The sequence below is a fragment of the Pan troglodytes genome, chromosome 5, assembly GCF_028858775.2.
Source record: "Pan troglodytes isolate AG18354 chromosome 5, NHGRI_mPanTro3-v2.0_pri, whole genome shotgun sequence".
NCBI classification, from domain to species: domain Eukaryota; kingdom Metazoa; phylum Chordata; class Mammalia; order Primates; family Hominidae; genus Pan; species Pan troglodytes.
This window is the reverse complement of record NC_072403.2, coordinates 128,799,371-128,812,953: the sequence shown is the minus strand read 5'-3', so window position 1 is coordinate 128,812,953 and position 13,583 is coordinate 128,799,371. Positions and strand designations below refer to the sequence as shown.

Here is a 13,583-nt window from a genome sequence, read left to right as displayed (position 1 = left end):
TCTCTCTCTCAATCCTTCTGTGTGTGTGTGTGTGTGTGTGTGTGTGTGTGTATGCTAGAAATAGAGGAAAACTTAATTATTATACAAAGAATATCTATCAGAAGCCCACAGCAAATGTCTTACTTAGTGGTAAAATACCCTTGAAAATCACAAACAAGGTAAAGTTGCCTGCTCTCACCTTTTTTACTCAACACTATACCAGAGTTTGTAGCCAGAATAATACTGAACTTGAAAAAGTAATGACAGATTAAGTACCAAAAAGGAAGAGACAATATTAGCATTATTTGCTACTGATGTAATTGATTTCATTGAAAAACTAAAACAAATTACACAAAAATTATGGTTAACAATAAAGTTTTTTTAGCAAAGTTGCTGAATACAAGATCAACTTAAAAGTCAATTGCAACAACATGGATGAAACTGGAAAATATTATGGCAAGTGAAATAAGCCAGGCACAGAAAGACAAATATCACGTGTTCTCACTCGTATATGGGAGATAAAAAATTTGATCACATGAACTTGGAGAATAGAATAGTGGTTACGAGATGCTAGAAAGTGTAGTGGGTAATGGAGGATAATGAGGAGTTGATTAATGGTAATTACTTTCAATGTAAATGAATCAATCTCTCCAATTGGAAGACAGATATTGGCAGAATGAAGTTAGACAAAATAGACTCTAAATTTTAAAAGGTGTGTAACAGACAGGGATATTATACATTAACAAAATTTTGATAAGGCAAAAAAGATCTAATAATCATAACCCTTTATGTACATGTACCTAATAACAGGTATGTACAGATAACAGATAATAACAGATAATCAAAATATATGAAGAAAAATTGACAAAATTAAAGGGAGAAATGAACAGCTTTACAATAATTGTTGGAGACTTTAACACCTCATTCTCAATAACGGACAGAACAAACAGACAGAAGTTAAGTAAGAGTATAGAGGATGTGACAGCACAATAAACCAACTATATTGAACAAACATATACAGAATAATCTACCCAACAACAACAGAATACACATTATTTTCAAGAGCACATGGGACATCTTCCAGGATAGACCATATGTTAGGCCACAAACTAAGTCTCAGTGAATTCGAAAAGATAGATGTCATACAATGTACCTTCTTCAACCAACATGGGATGAACTTGGAAATAAATAATAGCAGAAAACTGGAAAATTTACAAATTTGTAGTAGTTAACCAACACACTCAAAGAAAAGCCCCAGAGTTGGCTTCAGCAGTGAATTCTACCAAACATTTAAAGAGGAACTAATATCAATACATCTCAAAGTTTTCCAAGGAATTGAAGAGGAAGGAGTACTTTGTAACTTATTCTATGAGGCCAATATTGCCCTGATACCAAAGCCTGACAAAGACATTGCAAGGCAAGAAAACTGCAGACCAATATCCCTTATGAACTTTGATGCAAAAACTCTCCACAAAATATTAGTAAGCCAAATTCCACAGCATATTAACAGGATTACACACCATACATAAGTGAGATTTATTTCTGGAATGCAAGGATGGTTCAATATATAAAAATCAATAAATGTGTTACATCACATTAATGGAATAAAAAAATGATAATCTCATTAGGTACAGAAAAAGTATTTGAAAAATTTCCATATCCTTTCATGATAACAATACTCAACAAACCAGCCATATAGGAAAACCACCTCAACATAATAAAAGCTGTTTATGAAAAACCTATAGAAAACATCATATGTAATGGTGAAAGACTGAAAGCTTTTCCTCAAAGATCAGGAACAAAGCAAGTCTGCTTTCATCACTTCTACTCAACATGGTACTAGAAGTCTTATCTAGAGTAGTTAGGCAAAAAAAACCCACAAGGCATCCAAATTGAAAAGGAAGAAGTAGAAAATCTCTGTTCACAGATGATATAATCTTATATGTAGAAACCCCTAAAAATTACACACACACACACACACAACTCATAAATGGATTCAACAAAGTAGCAGGATTCAAAGTCAGCATGCAAAAACTAGTTGCATTTATATTCACTAATAATGAACAGCCTGAAAAGAAAATTAAGAAAACAATTTCATCTACAATAGCATCAAAAAGAATAAAATACTTAAAAACTAATTTAACCAAGGAAGTGAAAGACTTGTACAATACAAACTACATAAAAGAGCTGAAAGAAATTAAAGAAGACATAAATAAATAAAAAGACATTCTATGTTCATGGATTAGAAGAATTAATATTTAAGATAGCAGTACTGCCTAGAGTGAGATATAGATTCAATGATTCAATGCAATCCTAGTGACAGTTTTTTCAGAAAAAGAAAAATCCATCCTAAAAATATCTATGGAATCTCAAGGGACACTGGGTAGCCAAAAATCTTGAAAAAGAAGAACAAAGTCAGAGAAGACTTCCTGATTTCAAATGTACTATAAAGTTACAGTAATCAAAACAATATGGTACTGTCATGAAGACAGACACATAAACCAATGGAATAGAACAGAGAGACCAGTAACAAATCCTCACATATATGGTAAAATAATTTTTGATAGGGGTGCCAAAACCATTCTATGGGGAAAGGACAGTTCTATCAACAAAGTGTGCTCAGAAAACTGGATGTCCACATTCAAAGGAATAAAGTCAGACCTTTACCTCATACATCATATACAAAAATTAACCAAAAATGAATCAAATATCTAAATGTAGGAGCTAAAACTATAAAAATTTTAGAAGGAAACATAGGAAACATGTTTAGAAGGAAACATGTGATTTGGAAAAAAATTTTTATATAGGTCACTAAAACACAGGTAACAACAAAAATTACACAAATTGTACTTCATAAAAAAAATAGTTCTTCATGAACTATTTATAATCCCAGCACTTTGGGAGGCTGAGGTGGGTGGATCATGAGGTCAAGAGATTGAGAACATCCTGGCCAACATGGTGAAACTCTGTCTCTACTAAAAATACAAAAATTAGCTGGGCATGGTGGCACACGCCTGCAGTCCCAGCTCCTTGGGAGGCTGAGGCAGGAGAATGCTTGAACACGGGAGGCAGAGGTTGCAGTGAGCCGAGACTGCACCACTGCACTCCAGCCTGGTGACAGAGTGAGACTCCATCTCAAAAAAAAAAAAAGAAACACTTTTGTTCATAAAAGTTATGCATATAACTGTACATGACACTATGATCACAGTAGAAAGGCAATGCATGGAATGAGAGAAAATATTTGCAAATCATGTTTCATAAGGGATTAATATACAGAATATATTGAGAACTCCTAAAACTTAACAACATAAAAGTAAACAAAATGATTCATAATGGGCAAAGGACTTGATATACACTTCTCTAGAGAAGATATATGAATGACTAGTACATACATTAAAATATGCTCAATGTTACAATCATTAGGGAAATGCAAATCAAACCCTAAATGAGATACCACATCACACCCACTGGGATGGCTACTATAAACACAAAAACACACACAAACACACACCAGCAAAAATAACAAGTGTTGTCAAGGATGTGAAAAAATTGGAATTCTTGTGCATTGTTGGTGAGAATGTAAAATAGTACAGCTGCTATGTAAAACAGTTTGGTAGTTCCCCCCAAAATTAAAAATAGAAATATTATATGACCCAGTAATTCCGCTTCTGGGTATATACCCAAAACAATTATAGCAGGATCTCAAAGAGATATTTGTACATCCACATTCATAGCAGCATTAGTCACTATAGCTTAAACATGGAAGCAACCCACTTGTCCATCGACAGATGAATGGATTAGCAAAATGTGGTACTGTATATACATACAATGAAATATCATTCATCCTTAAAAGGGAATGATGTTCTGACATATGCTACAACATGGATGAACCTTGAGGACATTATGGTAAGTGAAATAAGTCAGTCACCAGAAGACAAATACTGTATGGCTCTACTTAAAGAGGATTCTAGAGTAGTAAAAATCTTAGAGACAGAAAGTAGAATGGTAGTGGCCAGGGACATGGTAGAGGGAAGATGGGAGTTATTGTTCAATGAGTAGAGAGTTTCAGTCTTGCAAGATGAAAGAGTTCTGAGGGTGGATGGTGGTCATGGTTACACAATGATACCAATGTACTTAATACCACAAAACTGTACACTCAAAAATGGCTGAGATAGTATATTTTATATGTAGTTTACCACAATAAAAATATGAACAAAAACCAATTACAAATGAAATAAATGTTCAGAGCAACTTTATGCTTTCAAAGTAATTTATAGAGAATATTGTTATAATCTTGGAATATACACAAATTTTTAAAAAACAAGATAGAAAAAGTACTAACCATAAAATAAAAATCTTCATCAAAAGATACAATAGAATATTGAGTCATGCCACTAACAGGAAGAAGTTATTTACAACACATAACTTACAGGATATTAGTATCCAGAACATATAAAGAACTCTTAAGATTAAAATTTCAAAATAAAAAACGATATGATCTGAACAAACATTTCACAGAAAAGAATTGACCAATAAAAATCCAAAAATATATTCTAGCTCATCAGTTGTTAAAAACAATTTCCAAATAAAAAACACAGACATGATTTTACACCCACAAGACTGGCAAAAACTAAAATGTCATTTAATACCAAGCATAAGAATAAGGTACAAAAGTAATGATCACACACAGCTGGAGAGACAGAAGTTGATACAACCACTCTGGAAAATAATTTCACCTTTACTAGTAAAGTTAAAGATGAGTATATCTTAGGACCTGGAATTCAACTCCTATAGATGTCTACCTGGAGAATTGTTTGCGTCAATATTGTTTTTCAGGCAAAAAAAAAATTCCCATCCACAATGGAATGAATAAACGCATTGGGATAGTTTCCTACAATGGAATATTATACAGCAGTACAAATAAATTAGAACTTCATATATCAGCATTAAAGAATCACAAAACCTAGCATTGAATGAAAACAGAAAGTCACAGGGAAAACAAGGAGCCTATTTTTATGTAGGATACAACTGGGCAAATAATAAACAATATGTTGTTGAGAGATCTATTTGTAAGTGGCAAACTTTACAGAAAAACAAACAGTAACACCATATTCTGGAGAGTGGTAACTTCTGATGAGTAGGAAGGAAAAAGTGATTGAAGTGGGTGCACAGAGGACTCCTCTCTTTTAAGTTATGAGAAAGGGCTTGAGTTTTCATATTATGATTATTTTAAAAATTCTATGCATGTGTTTGTGTGTTTGGGTGGGTGCTGTGAATAACACATTTCCCAATAAAAAATGTTAGCATGCTAAAGAAACACATATTAAGAAATAAAGTATGTAACTTTAATTCTAATACTTTTAAAAACTCTCATATTGGTAAATAATAATTTTGTGTAATCAAAGCTAGCAATATGTGCAACATCAAGAAGGGGCAAAAGGTCCCCAAAAAACCTTAAAATTAATTTTGTTTTGGATGTTAACAACTGGATACAAAGATGATATAAATTGCATAAATCGAATAATATTCAGTAAGTGTAACACAAAAAGAGAGGAGTGATCATCTTTAAAATAGTAAAATATGCTCATTCTAATTCCACTAATATATTTGCTATTACAATCGTACTAAAAGAGGTGCCAGATCATAGGCCAGCTACAGAGGTCTGGGTTTGTTTTGTTTTTTCCTTTCTCAATTGATAACTTTGGTACTCTTGGGTGAACTATTAAGAATCGTATTTCTAAAAGAAAACAAGAAGGACCCTACAGAAAAGAAACAAATATGACTAGAAGGCAAGAGGGTCTGATTTATGAGGAAAGATTAAAGGACTTAAGCTGCACGGCTTGGCTAAGTGATGACAAAGGAGAGTATGATAACAGTCTACAAATATTTGAAAAGCATATACCAAGGAGGGAGGATTTGATATTTATCTTGGTACAAAGTTGTTCAACTGGCTGTGAATGGTTGATGTTAAGGAGAAGAAAACTCAGGCTATCAAGGAAACTTCCTGGTAGAAATGTATGAAATCAATGGACCCATTCCCTAAGAAATAATGTCAACTTCACTAGCTGCTTGAAACAAAAATTTGGCCCACATTAGAAGACCCACAGGAAAAGAAAAGCTTTCTTTGATGGGGAGAAAATATTATAATTAAGTTTTGTTCATTTGTTTTATTCCTGTGAATTAACAGATTCTGAGACAATCTCTAAGACATTGCTGAAATTTAAACCACTCCATTTATGAATAAAAATTTTAAAACAGTAACAATTATTAATACTAAGTAGTAACGCTCTTACCATCTTTTTCCTGTTTTTTATTTTGTTTTTGTTGTTTTTTGTTGTTGTTGTTTGCTTTTATATTTTGAACTATTTAAAACTTTTTAAAAGATATAGAGAAAAAATAATAAATACCCACTTACCATCCTGATTAAGACATGAGACATTTCCAATACTAAAGCAGCCTTGCCTAATTTCATTCCCTTCTTCTCCCACAAGAAATAGTGTTCTGGGCTTGGTTTAGATCATTTCTACTCAAACATTAAAAAATTTACCTAGTATGTAAATGTTCTTAATATTATACTGTTCTTTAAAACTGGTACCATACACTATGTATCCTTGTATTTTCAATGTGCTTTTTTCACTCAACTTTAGGTTTTTGAGATGACCCTAATTTGATTATTATTATAACTATCATTCATTTGCTCATACCCAAAGCAGTACAGCACTCCATTGTATAAATGTATAAAAACTTATTTCCCATTATATCATAATGAACACTTAGATTATTTTCGAGTATTCTGCAGTTATAAACCATGTCGCAGTGAACATCCTCATACACACCTCCTTGTGCACAATGTGAAGGTTTCTTTAGGAATGCAGTCATAAAGTGTGTAAATCTTCAACTTCACTAGATATTGTCCCTTCTACTCTATTTGAGAGTTCCTTTGGTCCATATTCCTGTCAACAGTGTGTCTTTAGACATTTTAGTTATTGCTAATGTAATATATGTGAGACAATCACACATTAGGGTTTTAATTTTCATTTCCCTGATTAATATTTAGATTGAGCACTTTTTTATTGGCAAGGGGTGGTATTCAACATACGTTATGGACACTGGTCAACCAGAATGCCAACTAGCACTGTTAGTCATTCTTTGTTTATCCTGAATTAATTGCCTCTTCATATACTTTGCTATAATTCTGTTGGGTTGTCTTTTCATTATTGACTTGAATTCTATACATATTCTAGAACAGTGCTGTCCAATAGAGCTTTCTGTTATTATGGAAATGTTCTGTATCTTTCCTGTCCAATACAGTAAGCACTTGAAATGTAGCTAACGTGACTGAGCAACTAAATTTTTTACTTTACCTAATTAATAGTCACATGTGGCTAGCAGCTACAATATTTTACAACATAGTAATAGGTATTAATTCTCTGTCATACAGTGCCTCTCAATTTACAATGGGGTTACATCCCAATAAAACCATTACAATTGGAAAATATTGTAAGTCAAAAATGCGTTTAATATACCCAACTTACTGAACATTATAACTTAGCCTAGCCTACCTTAAACGTGCTTGGAACATTTACATTAGGTTACAGTAGGGCAAAATCATCTAACACAAAGCTTATTTTATAATGAAGTGTTGAATAACTCATAATTTATTAAATACTGTATTGAAAGTGGGAAGTGGAATGGTTGTATGGGTACTCGAAGTACAGTTTCTACTGAATGCACATCCCTTTCACACCATCACAAAGTCGAAAAATTGTAAGTCAAACCATTTTAAGCCAGGGACCAACTGTATATAATTTATAAATACCCAGTTATGCTTTACATATTTCACATATATTTGCTTCTGTGTCCTTTTTTTCATAATTAACATTTCTCTATATCATTAAAAGAGCCTTTTAATAAATAATATTCAGCCACACAAAAGTACAATAAATTATGTAACCATTTCTTTGATATTAGTCATTTAGGTTACATATAGTTTCTCACTGTAATCAATAAAAATTTTGTGCATAATTTTCTGTCTGCATTTTCTATTTTATTTCACTATGAAATTTACCTATTTTATTTTTATTTCTATTTTTATTTCATAGTGAAATAAAAAATTTTTTTAAATAAAAATAGATTTATTTCACTATGAAATAAAAATAGATTCAAGGCCGGGCACGGTGGCTCACGCCTGTCATCCCAACACTTTGGAAGGCCGAGGTAGGCAGATCACCTGAGGTCAGGAGTTCAAGACCAGCCTGGCCAACATGACAAAACCCCGACTCTACTAAAAACACAAAAATTAGCCAGGTGTGGTGGCGCACGCCTGTAATCCCAGCTACTCGGGAAGCTGAGGCAGGAGAATCACTTGAACACTGGAGACGCAGGTTGCAATGAGCCATATCACGCCACTGCACTCCGACCTGGGTGACAGAGCAAGACTCCATCTCAAAAAAAAAGAAAAGAAAAGATTCATACAAAATCCATACAAAAGTAGAATTAGCAGGAAAGGATATAAATACTTTAAAGACTTGGTGCAGATCTTCCAAACATTTTCCAAAAATTCATTCTGCCTTCAGCAAGATATGAAAGAGTTTATCTCATCCTACCTTCACCAACTTCCCAATAATTTTTAAATATTTCATAGTTTCATTTTGTAAAATGTTATCTTAATTTTTGTTTATTTGGTACTCCTTTCTTCATGCGCTTATTAGCTTTTTCTTTCTACTGTGAATCATCTATTCGCATCTTCTACTACTTATTGTGGTCTTCATATTTTTATAGGATTTTTTATGTACTATGGATATAATTTTATTGTCATGTTTGCTGAAGATATTTCCCCCAGTTTTTCCTTTGACTTCAAATTTTGCATATGATGCTTTTGATATGAAGAAGTTTCCAATGTCTGTGTTTTTCTTTTTCCTATGAAATGTCTTAAACTGCTTTTATGCTTAGAAAGTGAATAACTCCTTCCAGAAGTGGGGTAGACATATATTTCCTCCTAAGTATTATTTTTATATTTAATTGTTTATATGAAATTCACATAAGTTGTGAGGTATAGAAATTTTTTTGCAAAATGGTCAATTTTTCTAACACCTCCTGAATAATTTTATTTATATAGTACTCCACCTTTCTCCAAAAAGGACACAGAAAAATATTTTCTTCCTTCATTTGTTGTAATTTCTGTTTGGTCATACACTAAAACCTTATAAATACTAGGGTCTTTTGTCAGGTACCTAAACTCCGCTGCAGATTTGTTCTATCTACAGTTGACTCAGTATCGTGTCATAATATTTTGATATGTGGCAGACAAGTCCCCTTTTTACTCTTCTTGTTTACATTTCTCTTAACTATTACTTCCTGTATATTCTTCTAGATTAAGCTCGTAACATATTCATCTCCAAAAATTAATTACCCACTCAAATTTTCATTATAATATAAAATGTCTAAATTAATTTAGGAAGAATTGGAATATTTATAATATCTAGCATTCCTATCCAGGCACATGGTATGTCATTTCACTTGTAGTTTTCTTTTATGCCTGTATTTTTTTTTTCCAAATAGGCAGTATGCTTCTCTTATTATAACTGTTCCTGAATATTTTGCATTTCTTCTGGCTCATGCCATTTAAATTTTACAATCTTCTAACTTTCTTGTCTTCCACAAAGACTGTTGCTGCCATCGCAATAAATCTGTGAGAAAATTAAGTCCTACAGAAAATGATTTGAACAACCATTTTTCAATTCTCTCAAGGATGGTGCTTAATCAATACCATTCTAAACACTCATGCACGACAGAGTTTATTCCTTATATTCAGTGGGTGTCTTAGGGCATTAGGGCTATATTCTCTCTAGAAAACCTGGTTGAGAATAGCTAGGACTTTCTTTTAAGTTCCTCAAACTCCTACTTTCTTTCCATGATTTTTGCCACAGCACATGACCTACACTACCATTCCTGAGAGAAATGCAAAACTACCAAACAGAAGCTACCTCAACTTTCTGCCACAAAAATCTACAAATCTGCTTGCATCCAAACTTACCCTTTCTCTTTCCAGTTTTAGTGGAAGAACTGCTCCTCCTCTCTAGGGCCAATTCCTCTACACTGACCTCCTCAGTGAGCTTGTGCTCTCAACTTTCCTTTCTTTAATATTTTCAGTCTTCATTCTTTACTGTTTCTGTTTTATTAGCATTAGACATTAGTCTAATCATCCTTCAAAACTAAATTCCAAAAAATTAGCTGGGTGTGGTGGTGTATGCCTGTAGTCCCAGCTACTTGGGAAGCTGAGGTGGGAGGATCACTTGAGCCCAGGAGGTTGAGGCTGCAGTGAGTCAAGATTGTGCCACTGCACACCAGCCTGGGTGACAGAGTGAGACCCTGTCTCAAAAACAAAAACAAAAAATCCCAAATCCCAAATCCTTTCCAATTATCACCCTGAACTTGACTAAATGTTCTACATTCAATGCTACTTCCCACTCATTTCACAAACCAAACCCCAGCTCACCACTGAAAAGGCTCTCCCTGAAATCATTACTTATCTCCACTCAACTAATTCCATGGATCCTTTCCACTCCTTATCTTGATGACTTTTCAGCACCATCTGAGCATTCCCTTCTGTAGGGAGCATTTTTTCCTCCTGAATCCTGTGACACTGTATTCTCCTCCTTCTCTTCCTACCACTCTAGACTCTCCTCTGTTATCTCACCGACTCTTCCTCTCTCACTTTTCACAACTTTTTTTTGGCAACCTCTTGTCTTCTCATTCATTTTTTCCCTAAGCATTTTTATCCATTACTATGGCTTCAATCACCATCAAACTAAATATTGAAGTCCTCCTTTCCAATCACATATATCCAACTTCCCACTTGAAATTTGTGTTAAATGTTTCACAAACACATCAAATATGACAAGTCCCAAATTAAACCCCTTATCTTTTTACTCTTTCTTCCTGCTTCTCCTTCAATATTTCCCAACTAAAATCAATTACTTCTCTCCATCCCTTGGGCTATTATTCTGGTCCAGATCTTCTCTTACACAGACTATCCAGATAGCCTCCAATGGATCTACTGGCTTCCTGCCTTACACTCTTCTAATGTATTCTCCATGTCATGGTCAGAATGAGTTTTATAAAACACAAGTCTGATGCATAATTCCCCTTTAGTGGCTTCCCATTACAGAATTCTTAACCTAATGAGACTACACACAATCCAGCCTCTACCTATTATATTACTCTCTACCTCATTCTACACTATAGCTAAGCAGAATTTTTTTTTTTTTTACAACATGATACACCTCTTGCTTGCCTTCACATATGCCAGTAGTTGACATTTGGCAATGTCAGAGACGTTTTTGGTTGTCACGACAAGGGGGTGGGGGTCTGCTACTGGAATGTAATGGGTAGAGGCCAGAGATGCTGTGATACTACTAAGCATCCTACAATATACTTGATATCTTCCATAAACATTATTATCTGAACCACAATTTCCATAGTATGGAGGCTGAGAAACCCTGGCCTATGCTATTCCATCTGTCTTAACCACTCTTCTTCCCTCTTCCCCTACTCCACTCCTCCTCCAAACTACCACTATATTCTCAGTTATTTCCTTAATATCACTTCCTGTGTAAAACGTCCTTAACTCCCTAAACCTAGTTACTCCCATGACACCCTCTAGAATTTCTTATAATTACTTGTTCAAGATATGCTTTCCTGCTATACTGTAAAGCTCTGGAAGGGCAGGACCAAATCTCTTCATTCACCATTTTGTCTCCTAGTACCTGTAATGTAATACATCTGTTAATTAATATCTTGACCATGGCTTTAAAAAAATAGAATCTTTCTCTGACCTCTTAAAAAAGCAAATACATCTCTCAGCCTCATTGTTCTTAGCTGTAAATATGCTGACACCATACCTCACAGTTATGAATGTTCAAATGAACTGATGTATATGAAGATTTGCACTGAAAGTCATGTCTGAGCACACCAACGATGGTTGGTCGCCCTAAATACAATTTTTTTTTTTGAGATAGGGTCTCACACTGTTGCCTAGGCTAGAGTACAGTGGCACAATCATGGCTCACTGCAACCTCCGAGCCTCTAGGGCTCAAGTGATTCTGCTGCCTCAGCCTCCTGAGTAGCTGGGATTACAGGCATACATCACCATGCCCAAATAATTTTTTGTATTTTTCAGCCTCCCAAAGAAAATAATTTTTTAAAATTTCAATTGTGTGATGAAAATATTTTATTATCATTTTAAACTTATTTAGAGTAGTTCTGAGCCTTTAGAAAGCTCTTAGTTGTGTTAATTTCTATAATCATCCAAGTAATGGTACACTATTATTGCCTTCAGGTATCCACAGAAAATGGTTAGGTTATAGAGCTTAATCAGAATATTTTAATTTTAGTAACAAAATCTACAACAGTATTTGTAGTGTCCTCTTCTAAGGAGGAAAAAGTAGACTTGAGAAATATTTTTCTTTTATTCCATGAAACAAGGCTTGCCATTTATCGGCAGAGGGCTTGCTAATACCACCAGCCTCATCAAACTAGTCGAAAGAACACCTGAGAGAAATAACGTAAATTCCCTATTGACATAAACTTTACTCAACCAAAGTGTATCTCTAAGTCAATATTTTTGCAGTTTCACAATTGTTTATCTAATAAAGAGCTATTATTTCATTGATAAAAAGAGCAATCTGGAGGATTTATATTATGTAATTAGCCATTAACTGTATTAAAAGCACTGGTGGAAAGAAATTGGCCATTTAGTGGGTTGGGGGCCTTATATTATTTCTTAAAATATGCTTGCATCATTTCACCAAACTAATGGAGTTACACTTTACCTCAGGTCCAGATTTACTACACAACACATTGTCATGTGCCCTTAGCTTGGCAGCACCTCTTCTTAATGATTAGTTAACTTGAGAATAATGAAGGCCTTATCATGTGTCTAATTAGCCATGCAGTCCCTAATGGTAGTCTAACTCATTTAGATAAAGTCTGTTCTTGAAGGAGGGGGTGGAGAGGAAGCCTAGGGAGAAAGATTGTATACATGTGTGTATGTGTGTATGTGTGTGTGTGTGTGTGTGTGTGTGTACACAAAGTAGTAAAACAAACCATAGTGTAGCATAGCATTTGGGCTCCTTGATAACTAATAAATGTTTTGTCTAAATGGGTACAGTCTAAAGACCAATTCTTTCCATATCCTCAGCTTAAGCTTTTTGTTTATATTTAAGTGAAAACTTTTTGGATAAATGATAGTGTTTTTTTTACAGTCTTGTAAGTATCTGATATTAGGTAAAGATAACTAAAAATGTATCTCTCCTAGGTTAACTGAAAGTTGTTTGGTAGATCCATGCAAAGATTCATTTGTTGTCCCAAATCTAATTGAGCTGTATCTGAAGTCCTTCGTCAAGGAATTCCTAATAAATAACATTTATTTCTACATTTGCCAAAGGGAATAATTAACATGTATTGCTCAGCTTGTAAGACATATTATAGCAGATGTAAAATAGAGATGAAAAGAATTCTTACCTCATTCTTTAGCTTGCTTCCAGAAAACCTTAAAAAATTAGTACATTTTCCATTAGTTCAAACAAAATTACAGCTATAGC

General features: G+C 33.9%; 1 protein-coding gene across 1 annotated transcript in view; it reads right to left on the bottom strand.

Annotated features, from left to right (window-relative positions):
* The window catches only part of RFX6 (regulatory factor X6), a 54,914-nt gene that overhangs the window by 23,460 nt on the left and 17,871 nt on the right, over positions 1-13,583 (bottom strand). The window contains exon 6 of the mRNA XM_527584.7: positions 13,504-13,531. Coding sequence (XP_527584.5) covers positions 13,504-13,531 — 28 coding nt within the window. The remainder of the gene's footprint in view (positions 1-13,503; positions 13,532-13,583) is intronic.